Raw genomic sequence first — 13,672 nt, forward strand, 5'->3', positions numbered from 1 at the left:
TAATTATACTTCATTCTACATCTTAAGTATCACTTACTTATTGAATTCGCCTCCTTCAGTTCTCTTCCCACTCACAGACCTAACATCTCCGCTGCGTTCCCCGCTTCTTATGCCGTTACATTACAGTACCAGCTCGACTCAACTTGGTTTGGCCGTGCTCTGTTTTCCATTGCAGAAAGAACCCAGAGATGGTACCCCTCAATCTAGCCGGTCGTCATAGCGACGCCACACACAACTGCCGCAACGTAATGTTCAATGCAACACACACACCAGGGACACACAAACAGCTGTCTCTTGATTTAAGTTAAAACGTTTCAACATTACTCAGAATGTGAAGACGAAGGTGAAACGAAAAAAAATAAAACCAAAAGAAGGCGAGTCGAGCTGGTACCGTGCAGTGGAAAAGGGGCTTTACCGTCTCTCTCTCCCTGTATGTCCGCTTCTGTGACTTTCTCCATCAGGAGTACCGAAGTCACCGAAAAAACAGAACTTGTCTTCTGGACCTTTCCTCCAGTGATTGTTCACAGCAGCTTTTTAGAGAGGGAGAAGAAAATTTATTCTTTAAAAAAATGTTTTTTGTCTATTAAAATATATATATATATATATATATATATATATATATATATTATATATATATATATATATATATATATATATATATATATGAGACACGTTACTGTTTCATTTTTAATATTTTTAAACACACACACACGCTTACTGTTTTTATTTATTTTAATTTTCAATATTTCTTTTTTTTCTCTTTTTTTTTTTTTAAACACACATACACTTTGATTGCTTTAATTGTTTAATGAAATGTATGGGGCTAATTGTTCTTATGTTGTGTATATATGATGCTTTGGCAATGTTATTACATTCATGCCAATAAAGCTAATTTGAATTGGAGAGAGAGACGCTGGCAGGACGTTACGGAAACATTAATTAACTCAACATCAAACTATATTGGTATAAACGGTATTGTCTAATTTCATATCTCTCTTGAAATTATATTGGTATACCGATATACCGCCCAGCCCTATGGTTATGTAATAACTGCACTTTTTTACTAAAAGTTGTAAAAAAAAAAAAACCAAAAAACAAAGAAAATATTTAATAAATCCCTAAAGGACAGGAGTGAATGAATTGGGTTAAATAGTAACAAGGTAGGAAATGGATCCCATAGTGTCTAGTCAGATCCCAGATCAGTGTTCTTCAATCATGTGGCCATTTGTGTTTAAACAACTTTAACTTGCTCCATATTACACTAGATTAGTATCACCACTAAACAAACCGCACATGAACAGAGCAAAGGCTGAACTACTGTATGTGTGCTGTTAAATACAAAAGGGCTTGTTCTAGAAGTTATGAAAGCCAACCCTTCAGTCCCCTTGCAAAAAACCATTCCAATGAACTGTGTAGACAAACAATAAAGGATATTAACTGGTTCCCTCTTTAGTTTTATTTATTAATGTTTTAAGGTTAGTGTTTGAAGCAGACTCTGCGCTGGCTGTGTTGTTGTTGTATTGATCATTCTGATCCTACTGTTGTGTTGTGTTTCAGGATGAGGACATGGCTCTACAGCAGGAAGACGATGATGACGACATGGTAGACGTGATCTGGCGACAGCTCACTGGCTCGTGCCCCTGGCTGGCTGAGGCAGGCCGGCCTGTCACAGATGGCTTAATCCAGGTTTGGAGACGGGTGGTGGACCGCATCTTCGGCCTGTACCGGGTCTCCTGCCAGGCCTATTTTACCTTCCTCAAGCTCAATGCTGGACAGGTGAGACTTGGAGAAAGTATCTGCATGGTTGTTAGTGCTGCACTGTATGAACCTAATGACTGAAGCTGTGTTGCTGTTGAAGACCATGAGTAGGAGTGATGGCAGTCCTCCATCCTGAGTGTCTGTTGTGTATTTTAGGTCCCTATAGATGAGGATGACCCTAAACTCCTGCTGTCCTGTCAAAGCAGCAAACAAAGCAATGACGATGTGATCGTTATGGCAACCCTGCGGCTCCTCCGTCTGCTGGTAAAGCATGCTGGTGAACTGAGGGAAGGGCTTGAGCTGGGCTTAGCCTCCACCCCTACAGCTCCCTGGAGGGGTATGTCATACTGCCAAATTAGCGTCCGCATATGAATTCTTTCCATGCAAAAACGGAAGGCTTCAGTATAAATACTTTGCCTTCCAACGTGGTCGGACAACATGTCCTAGAAAGTATTTATTTTCTAGAATAACCTGGCCCTTACCGTGGCCTTTTATATTCTGATAATGTGTGTGCTCCTCAGGTATCATCCCCCAGCTCTTTTCCCGTCTCAACCATCCTGAGGCATACATCCGACAGAGCATATGCAGCCTGCTATGTCGAGTTGCCCAGGACTCCCCTCATCTCATCCTCTACCCCGCCATTGTGGGCTCACTATCCCTCGGAGGGGAGGCTCAGAATGCTGGTATTCTTTAATTCTGTTGAATGACTATTTAAAGCTTCTCAAAGACTATTTAACATGTCTCATTCCTTTTGATTAGAAGTGATTTTTTCTCTCATTCTCTTCGTTGTAACTACACACTCTCACTAGAGTGTTAAGTTTGGCTACTCTTAGCTACTACAGTGGAACAGATGGCCACTACTAGTCAAAACTAGATTAAAAATGGTATTGCACTCTAGTGTAAATATCAAAATGACCGGTGATACCAGTAAAAATGTGAACAACTAGATCTGTTAATTTATGATCAAATGTGTTGACAGGGAGTAAACTGCCATCAGCTCTGCCCACCTTCTTGGGCAGCATGCACGGAGAGGACTTGGGTGGGGAGGAAGAGGAGCAGCCGGAGAGCGGTGGGCAAAGAGGATCTCCAGAGGAGCTGGCAAACTTCTGCTCCAGTCAAGACCAAGCCATGATGCAGGACTGTTACAGCAAGATCGTGGAGAAGCTGTCCTGTGCAAACCCCACCATGGTGCTTCAGGTACGAGTCTAAGATAAGACGAGGCTAGGAAAAGCCTTTATTGTTTTGGACATTTGGAAACCACTTTCCATCATATTGTTCCCGAAGGCTTGTTTTTTCCATCTAATGCAATGTTTGATCTCAGGCGTGATGTAGTCTTTATTTTTCAGGTATGTCTTGATGGTCTTTTCTGGCACTATCGTGTCAACGCAAAAAGAATGTACCCTGTGATCGCCTCTGTAATATTGTCTTATTGTATTATTGTCTTGATAGAAAACATCCCAGTTAGGGGTGTGCATCTACACTGGTCTCACGTTTCGATCAGGATTATCCGGTCTCAGTTCGATATTGCGAAGCATCACGATGCGGTAGGGTTGGAAATAAATTAAAGATGTATTTATCTCACCATGTGACCAAGTATTTGTAACAATCCAACTAAGTAGTTGACATGCAGCTATTTAATGTTACTTCATATAAATATAGCTAACGTTACATAGCATTATTACAGAATTATTACTGACCTCTGTTGCTGCTATTTTCATTTCTGATGCTGCTGTTAGTATAGAGTCAGATACGGGTTGAACTACGCACCTTTCAATGCTCCAGCCACACCATGTTCACTCCACCTTAATATATCTGGGGGTTTTTTGTCTTGAGGGGAGGACGCTAGCTAAGCGTTACCCTGCTGCACAGTGTGCAGGTGAAAATCAGCAGTCATTCATTCAACAGCTTGTCTGCCTCGCTGAACAGGAAGAACACGTCTCTGTTGTGCTGCACTTCCGCATTTCAGAGTTCCGCCTTTTTTGTTCCGTCGACATTACGTTATCAGTTAACCTCTAGATAATCGATTATTGACATTTGTGAATCGATTAAGAATCTAAGTCTGCATCGCGGTGCATCTAAGAATCAGTTATTTTCCACACCTCTAATCCCCATCTGTGACCTGGAAACAGCTGCTTAGACTTCCTTATACCTCGATGGAAAACGTCATGACGTGAAGGAGAATTCCTAAGGACTTAGGAAAAGACGACAGCGGGGCTCAGACAGTCCGTATGCTCTTATGTAGGCGACGTAATTATGCAACGGCGGATGTTACTGATGTGGCCTGCTGTGATAAAACTACAGTGTTCTGAAGATGGACTACAAGAAGCGCATCTTTGACACTGCACCCCACGCCTTATTCAAGTATCATAAATGAGTCCAATAAAGAAAAATGTTTCCGGGCAATCCTGTGCCATCCTTAAATCCTGGAGGAGCGTAGTCTATTTTACAATGATTAGTAAAAATATCAGTGCATCCGGTTTGTTTTGTAGTGGCTAAGCGAGATATATATACAGCACAGGTAAAAATGTTCCCATAGTCTTTGGGTAAATATAATGTTTGTAAACTTAAGCATGAGAAGTTCAGGGTGCAAATCTTAATGATGCAATTATTGCACCAAGAGTCCTAAATGAAGACACAAACGTCGCCTAACCTCATTTTCCCTGATTTACTATTTCTGTCCATGCAAACATTTGAGAACCCCTGTACCTGGATCAATGGATTTGGAAAATCACCCTGAGGCCAGGTGAAAATCATAAGGCATGATCACAGTATCCACTGCAGAGCCTTGTGTTAAGGTGCAGTTCCTCAGGGGGCAAACACTGCTGAAAAGTATTGATGGCTGTGGTAGCTTGTTCCAGCTTTGGCAGAGTTGAAGTTGAATGCCACCCCTTTTTCCTCGCTTGTGCGGCCAACAGTCCGTTTTGGTGTGGCTATTTCCTGTAAGGACAACAGACTACCGTAGAACCCCAGCTAGGAAGCATGGTGTTAGCATATTGCTTGCAAAAAGATAGATGGAATTAGCACCAGCAGAAACAGTCCTCATTCCAATTTTTCCCCTGGTCAAATTAACTTGTTGAATAAAACTGACAAGTATTACACACTCGACAAACTGACTAAACCCAACTCACTCGACAAATGTTTGAGAAACCGACATCCCTTGTGCCTGAGTCGTAGCAGGGGCAGCGGAACCGGGAGTTCAAGGCTACAGACTTTGCACACTGTTTCATGGACAGTTTGTACCAGCACCAGGTCGTCCTGTCAGGATAAATATGAGAAAGTACCGGTGTCTGTGGACACATGTAGGACATTTTAATTCAGATTCACACTGTAGTCTTAACAAGCTGCTAACCAATCCTGTGTGCTGACCAGGTCCAGCAACTGGTGGGTGAGCTGCGCAGAGTGACCTTACTGTGGGATGAACTGTGGCTGGGTGTGTTGCAACAGCAACACATGCATGTGCTGCGTAGGATCCAACAGCTGGAGGACGAGGTCAAAAGGGTGCAGAACAACAACACACTGCGCAGGTGAGGCTCACATTCTCATGTCTTAGAAGCTGAGCTGGCTTCTAGTCGATTCTTCACTAACCGCTGCATTTAGCCTGAGTGTCTGTGTTCTGGTTAATAAATGAAAGGACCTGGATAAAAAGGAATAGGTGAAATCATTAATAGTCTCTGTTATCAGCCCTTCAGTTTTGACTCTTGTGTGTTTGCTCCCTTAAACCAATGGTGTAAAACAACAAAATAACCCTGTAACAAGTTCTCAGTCATTAGGGGCCCTAAAACACTAATTGTGTTGGAACCCCAGTAGTATTGTGATTACGTTTTCAGCGTTTGAAGATTTGGCAAATGCAAATTTTAAGGGAAGGTATTATAGCCTGCAGATAATTAGCAGAAAAAGAGAGTCTGCTGTAATACAGGTGAATGTGTTTTGGGGCTAGAACTCACTAACCATACATCACAAAATCCTTTGGTATGCAATTCTTCCTTATATAGAGCTGCATTTCCTGAAAAATACGTAAAATCCACTTTTTATACAAAAATATTGAAAGGGTTATCCAACGAAGGTTAAAGTCAAGGGCAACTGGACTTGGTTGAAGATACTGGAAGACGTTTCGTCCCTCATCCAAAGGACTTCTTCAGTTCTGACTGACACTCGTTTGAGGACCACCAGGTACACATCTTAGACAGAGAAGATGGATGGTTTGAAAGAGGTGTCAAGGAAGCCATCTACACCAGGGTTGAGAAGCCGTCATTGAAGAGGGGAGGGGGTCTACGCCACCACATATCCCCCACTTACAATGCTGTCCTTTCATCACTTCCCAGGAAACTCAACAAACGTAACCTATTGGCCTCAGGTGAAGATGCCAACGATGGTCGTTCAGTCTTGGCCACTGGTAGTCCTAACGATTGTAACGGCTGTCGTTACAGCAACAAGGAACACTAACAAACCAGCGGTATCGATGACCCTGGCAAACGACCCCACTGATGTTAAATAGCGGAGTTTCCCTGCCAGTCAGTCAGTACTGAAGAAGTCCTTTGGATGAGGGACGAAACGTCTTCCAGTATCTTCAACCAAGTCCAGTTGCCCTTGACTTTAACCTCCTTTGGATAACTATGACCTGGATCTTCATAGACAGAGTCTTCATAGACATATTGAAAGGGTTCTTTAGAACCTCCATCAATATTTATCAAGCACTTTTTTGATTTTTGTACTTTATTGACTAGCAGCAAGACCTAGCTCTTTGATGGTAGTGTTATTTTAGAAAACATATCTATTGTTTTTTTTTGTTTGTTTTTTTTCAAATATGTAATAAAGAATTTCTCCTGGTTTACAGTCACTTGCTCCAAATGCAGGTTCTCAAGCATTTTTAAAATATCATCTTGCAAATGTTGGTAAAAAGCTGATGTTTTATATCAACAACAATCAAATTGATGTATGACAATTCATTTGTGGTCTCATGCCGCCCTCTGTTGGATTGTCTGCATTTTGACAAGCCAGTACAACTGGTGACCCAGAGGGCTGTCTGAGGGTTTCAGTGGGTTTGAGCCCTGGGCATAGAGCTCAAGACTTTCATGCTCACTTGAGCTGTTACTTTTGCAGCACAAGCTGTTGGCTTCTGGGGTTGAATTGTGCTGGGCTGCCTGGACCCCGTTATACTTGCTTGAAAGTGTAGTTACACTCTTTGCTGTGCTGCAGGGATGAAAAGATTGCCATTATGCGTGAGAAGCACTCAGCTCTGATGCGTCCCGTGGTTTTCGCCCTGGATCACGTCTGCAGCATCACAGCAGCTCCAGCAGAGACACCACATGAGACTTGGTTCCAGCAGACCTATGGTGATGCCATCATCTCTGCCCTGGAGCGACTTAAAAATCCTGCCAACCCCGCCAACCCTGCCAGCAGCTGGCTCCCCTTCAAACAGGTGTGGGGGTTTGTATGCACAATAGTTACTGTATAGTTGTCAGTGTTGGTAGTAACGCGTCACAAAAGTAACACAATTACAGTAATGTGTTGCTTTTTGCTGTAATATAAGGCATTATTAAAAGGAAATGGGTAGTAATATACCCGTTACAGTCTCAGTAACACGCATTACAATGCATTTTAACCTGAAATTAAGGGCCATTTTGTTTTTTAATAATTCACCAACACTGAGAAAGATTTCAGCAGCAGAAAAACAAGCCATGAATAAAAGAGCAACGTGGCCGAGAATGCTGGAAGGGTGCAAATTACGGATGATTAATCAGAAGGTTATTTTTATAAAAAAGACCCTCACGATTTGCAGATATAACTGCACATCACTAGAACACACCAATGCAGCACATCAGAATAATGTGTCCATTATATAGAAGTAAAAGTAACGCAAAAGTAGTGTAAAGCATTACAATTCATAGACAGTAATATTGTAATGGAACTAATTACTCTCAAATGACAACAAGTAACAAGTAATCCAATGGATTACATTTTGGAAATGACTGGCCCAACACTGATAGTGTTATGTACATGTATACTTTCTATAAATCATTAATACAGTTGTTGCATTGTACACAATAAAAATCTTTTTACAAGCTTGATCTAAGGCGATGTGTGTGTGTCTTGGTCAGATTATGATGAGCCTGCAGCAGCGTGCTCAGAAGCGAGCCAGCTATCTGCTTCATCTGGAGGAGATCAGTCCTCGTCTGGTGACTATGACCACAACAGAGATGGCCCTGCCAGGAGAGGTGTCAGCATCAGATGCCGTCACCATACAGAGCGTAGGCAACACCATCACCATCCTGCCCACCAAGACCAAGCCCAAGAAGCTCTTCTTCCTGGGCTCGGATGGACGCAACTACCCATACCTATTCAAAGGTAGGGCATCAGCTCAAACCAGTGAAAATGTTTATGGAATAAATATATTCTGTTACATATAAAGGTAGAAATAACTTTATCACAAAATGGTTCTGAAAAGAATAGCATTTAATCCTGAGTATTCAGAGTGAAGACAACTTGAAGGTAAGAAAGTAGCACACATTTAGCAAAGACTGCTGACTGTGATCACTGTATATCTATTATAGTAAATGAAACAACATTGATGCAACACATGGCCTAGTCCCAAACCAGGCTAAACTTTGTTCCATTGCTCGTATCTCAAAGTGAATGAAAGAATGGAATGGAATCAAAGCATGACACTGCACATTTGATGCCCCCATTTGTGTTGCGCCTGTGATATTAACGGATGAAATCTGATGCTGAACTATAAATCAAAACATCAGTCAAGCATAAATCCAGGTTTAGGGTGCAACTGTAGTTGATCTCAACATTGTTTAAACCTACTCAACTTTAAAAGCTTACTGAGAAGACGTGCAGCTACAGACTCCATTCAAATTTTTTAAATTCACACAAGACTGATCTTTCCATGTTGTACCTGGGGTGTTAGAGGCTGATAAAATCGGCAGCGAGATGGCGTATTGGCACAGTACTCCCGAAGGTTAGCAAACTGTACATAGCTGCTAGTCATCGACTGTGTGGCATTTTCATTCTCATTTCTAATATTCAGTCTTGATTTATGCTGACTAGGGGTGGGAGAAAAAATTGATTATTAGATGCATCACGATGCGGACGTGGAAGATTCTAAATTGACTAGCAAATGTCAACAAATCAATTATTAAATGTTAATTGATAAGGTAACGCAAAAGGTGCAACTTGCGGAAGTGCAGCGCCTGGACAGTCTGTGGTGCGCACATAACAGAGACCAGTGTTCCCCCTTTATTGAATGAATAACCAACCTATTAAAATGTCACACAATCAGTGTGTCCTGTGTCTATGTGGCGCAAAGGAGCACCCAGTAACTATGCTTTATGTCCCAGTACATCATGTGTGGAACACATTAAGAAAATTTCTTTTAATCGCATCAGTGTCACACAAGGCTTACTTTCTGATGCCAGTAGGTAGCGCTATGACTAACTGAATTTTGGCATGTAGCTGTGTGGGGGCGGGACCATTATCAATCACATAAATTTTGGTACAGATGTGAGCATGTACAGAAGTTATAACAACTTCATGTTCCACGCCACGGACTGCCCCGGTCGTCCAAAACTCACCATTTGTACATGTAATCATTAATGGGATAAGGCTGCACAGCATGGATTAATTCTCTAGGAGTTCATTAAAGCTTTTAGGCCGTCAAAAATGAGATGTATTTGCAGAAATATTTCTAAAGTTCAGTATTGGTGTCAGCATGGCGTGACCAGGATTCAAACGCCAATCTTTGGATCTGCAGGGCAATGCCTTATCCATTGGCCTATTAATTCATAGTGCTAAGTGTGTTGGTAACCTTTTGTCATTGTGTTTGGTCACATGACATGTAATGCCCTAAAAGCACCAATAGAGGGCAATGACCAAAAAGGTCTGCTACTGCACTGTTTCTGATAAACATATTTTCTGTGACATCTACTCCACTGTCTCATGAAGACCCAAGAAGCGACTAATCTCATGAAAATGTATTCCATGTAAACAATTATTGCGACCTATCAACTCTTCTAAGGGAAAGCTAATAGCCACGTAAACATTGATTGCATTTAGAAGCACCCCAGCAAGTCAGTGGAAACTGAACTCCACACTGCTACTGGAAGTGGGATTCAAACCTGGGTCTGAAATGAAAAAAACTGCTTGGGAAACCAGCGCTCTAAACAAGTGAGCTATAGCGGGAGACATCTGATGAGGCCATAATTTCATCATTTGTTGATGGAAAAGTGCATATACATAAAAAAAAAAAAGCTTTTCAGCCACCATTTTGGTATTTTAAGTTAGGAGACATCTTTAGTTTGTAATCATACAGGTGTTTAAAGTTGAAAGCAATTATTACTGCTGTGGGATTTGAACCCATGACTGAAATAAGAGGTGCTGCTCCAGAGCCTGACGCCTAACCAATCGAGCCAACAGTCAGACTGCTTGTAATTATATAATATGATGCTTTGTTTATACAAAAAAGTGTATTTGCTTAAAAAAAGCTTTTCAGCTATCATTTGGTCTTTTTAGTTAGTGCTTGAATAGCTGAGCATAAAATATAGATCATATGTCCAATCTTCTGGAGAGATTGTGGTGTGAATGCTTGCTGTTGAAGGCTGAAGACTGGATTTCTAAACTTCATGCAAGTTCTCATTTCAGCCTCTTAAACAAGCAGTAGATGCTCCTGTCTCTTTCAGCACCACCCTCAGCTGTACAGACAAATAAAGCATAGGAGTTGCCAGTTGTTATTGAGTTACATAAGACAGAAAATAGAAGAAGCTTAATAAGTCTCCTTTAATGTGTGTGTGTGTGTGTGTCTGCACGCCTGCTGGGACACAGTTATGCATACATGTGATCTCCCATTCAGTAAAGTTTAAAGCTCCATGCTTTGAGGGCTCTGTGTGTGTGTGTTAGTGTATTAATGTGTGTGTGTGTGTGTGTGTGTTCAGTGAAGAGGACACAAACAGGTGTTCAGAAAATAGCTTAACTTCAGTCCACCAATCAGGACAGAGTCCTTTGATCTTTAATCAGCTAACTTAAGTCACCATGGTAACCAGCTCTACAATAGACACGGATCCTAGCATGAAAGTGCAAGGAACCTATTGTTTTTGCTGGGATTATTATTATTCTCCCTCAGAAACGCATTTTTCAAGGCCCTAGGATAATCGCAAGGTCATGAAAGTTTGCACACACATCAGAACTGGTGAAAATTGCAATGTTCTGTAGTGATTGGGCCTGGCCAGGGGGCTCAATAGGTTTTATGGCTAGCAGTGACAAAGCGGCCATGCCCATAATAATGCAGAACTTTTAAGGCTTAATAAAATTTAAACAGGTGAGTTATAATAAAATTCACCCCTTTGCACAGTTTTCCTGAAGGGGAAAATTAGCTATATACACTAAAACCATCTTTGAACCAGGCTTTAAATATGTTTTATTCTACTGTAAAGTTGGACGTTTTAACATGGGGGTCAGAGGAGATTGACTCAGTTTTGGAGCCAGCCTCATGTGGCCACTCAATGAATTGCATGAAAGGCATTGAAAGGCATTTCTGGCTTGGCCTAAGTTCGGAAACCGGAAAGTTGCCGCTTGGTCCCTATGTGCATTGTGTAGAGAGCAAGTTCTGAATTAGAAATTATTCAAAGTAAATTTGCTGTCTGTTGTTTGCTAAGTACCAAATTTAATAGTTGTAGTGTCGGTAGTAATGTAGTAGTTACTCAAATCTTGTCTCTCTCAGGTCTGGAGGATTTGCATTTGGATGAGCGCATCATGCAGTTCTTGTCAATTGTCAACACCATGTTCACCAAGATCAATCAGCAGGGGCAGCCGCACTTCCACGCCCGCCACTACTCTGTCACCCCCCTCGGAACTCGATCGGGACTCATCCAGTGGGTGGACGGAGCCACGCCACTCTTCGGCCTCTACAAGCGCTGGCAGCAGAGAGAGGCTGTGCTGCAGGCTCAGAAGGTAACATATGCTGGACTGTAAAGTAGTACGTAGACATATACTGGATGGTGAAACAGCAAGAATTTTTTTATCAGAACTGCACCAGTCCATTTTCTTTTGCATCCCCTTGTTCCGGGCCATTGCAATGAAAGAGTTTTTCATCAGAGCTAAATAGATTTGTGTTTTTTATTATTTTTTTTGTCCTGGCCAGACCCAAGACTCCTTCCAACAGCAGCCTGTCCCTCCAGTACCCCGTCCTAGTGAGCTCTACTACAGCCGCATCGGGCCAGCTCTGAAGGCAGTGGGGCTTAGTCTAGATGTCACACGAAGAGACTGGCCTCTCAGCGTCATGAAGGATGTGCTGAAAGAGTTGATGGAGGCTACACCTTCCAACCTGCTGGCCAAGGAGCTGTGGTGTTCCTGCACCACACCCAGTGAGTGGTGGAGGGTCACTCAGGTAAACATGACTGTTAGCAGGGCTTGAGACTAACGGCGTCCTGTCATCCTGGGGACAAAGAGAAATATTCTGTGGGACGCCTCTAGAACGAAAGGTATTGTGTAGACCTATGCGTTTATTTATTACGAACACAGCAAATGACAAACTGAACCGACTAAGCCCTGACTACAACGGAGGCTTCACACACTGTTACTACAGTCACGCCAAACTCACACAGGAGGCCGGCTGCTCACCTGTTCCCGTGGGACAGGTCCATCTGGCCTCTAAGTCACAAACTGCTTGCTGACCTCTCAATCGCGCTGTGTAGGCTAGCGTTAAGCGGCAAACATTAGTCTTCTCATGCCAGGTAGACTTTTAAAAAAAGATTAGGAATTCTCTTTAATTATTATGATGATAGTCTCATCATATTATGATTTTCTTCTGGACTTGTCAGATAACAAAGATATGTGAGATTGTGAATGTGCAGAAATTTTTGAACATGAGCAGAAAAGCTGCTGAAACAAAGTCCAGGAGTTTATAACTCTATAACTAAATAATTTATCATCGAGATAAAAAGGTGCCCCAACAGATAACTTTTCAGTTATGTTTATAAATCTTTTTGTTTGAATTAAGCAAAATAAATATATATATTTTTTATCAATTTATAATCATTAATTATGTCACTAACAACTTCAGAGGATAATAAAGTAAAGAAACAACATTTTGATTTTGGGACGCTTTACATTAACTTCAGAATGGTTCAAATTGTTTTTCAGGACGCTTCCGGGACAGAGGTGAAAAAAGTTAGTCTGGAGCCCTGCTGTTAGCATTTGGGCTTGCACAAATGTCACCTATGAATGTTCTGTTTGTTTGATATTCCTTTCTTTTATGCTGCAGTCCTATGCTAGATCCACTGCTGTCATGTCGATGGTGGGATACATCATCGGCCTGGGCGACCGTCACCTTGACAATGTGTTGATTGACATGACCACTGGAGAGGTGGTGCACATTGATTACAATGTATGCTTTGAAAAAGGTCAGTTAATAAGAATGACAAAAAGAACCACTAGCCTCTGCCTTGTCTTATGAGCGGCTGTTTCATTTATTAATGTGTCTAACTGCAATTGCTGATTAAAGTGATTTGTGCTGCATGTCATAAAAATAGCATTGAGCAAACTGTTATCCAGAAGACGGAGAAAACGATACGCTTGACATCTATTTAGGGCTGGACGATTTCACCTAAAATCAAAATCATGATTAATTCAACACCTCGATTATTGAATGATTGTTTTGTTTTTGAATGTTGTTTTTCCCCCCCCCCTCATATTTCACTGACAAGGTTGGTACTGGAAATACACTCCGCTATTAAAGCTGGGATTATTTAATCACAGATTTCACAGATCCATTAGACTATCTTAATTTTAATTAATAAGGTAATGTTGACGTGCATGCACATTACAGAGACCTGGTATGACCGCTGCTACTATAAGTTCGAGTGGCAGAAAGTGTTGAAAGCGAGAGAGTAATAAGATGGCAGTATGGCAGTAAATG

The 13,672-nt window shown here is 41.6% G+C and overlaps 1 protein-coding gene across 2 annotated transcripts in view; it reads left to right on the top strand.

Annotated features, from left to right (window-relative positions):
• Positions 1–13,672, top strand: part of smg1 (SMG1 nonsense mediated mRNA decay associated PI3K related kinase) — a 145,305-nt gene that overhangs the window by 87,419 nt on the left and 44,214 nt on the right. For both annotated transcript variants that reach the window (XM_038739044.1, XM_038739052.1), the window contains exons 34-43: positions 1,558–1,776; positions 1,915–2,095; positions 2,280–2,441; positions 2,738–2,955; positions 5,128–5,282; positions 6,955–7,177; positions 7,857–8,103; positions 11,477–11,706; positions 11,897–12,142; positions 13,019–13,157. In XM_038739044.1, the coding sequence (XP_038594972.1) occupies positions 1,558–1,776; positions 1,915–2,095; positions 2,280–2,441; positions 2,738–2,955; positions 5,128–5,282; positions 6,955–7,177; positions 7,857–8,103; positions 11,477–11,706; positions 11,897–12,142; positions 13,019–13,157 (2,020 nt within the window). The remainder of the gene's footprint in view (positions 1–1,557; positions 1,777–1,914; positions 2,096–2,279; positions 2,442–2,737; positions 2,956–5,127; positions 5,283–6,954; positions 7,178–7,856; positions 8,104–11,476; positions 11,707–11,896; positions 12,143–13,018; positions 13,158–13,672) is intronic.

This window comes from Micropterus salmoides, unplaced genomic scaffold (assembly GCF_014851395.1).
Source record: "Micropterus salmoides isolate LMB-PRFRI ecotype aquatic unplaced genomic scaffold, ASM1485139v1 Ms_hic_scaffold_10, whole genome shotgun sequence".
NCBI classification, from domain to species: Eukaryota; Metazoa; Chordata; class Actinopteri; order Centrarchiformes; family Centrarchidae; genus Micropterus; species Micropterus salmoides.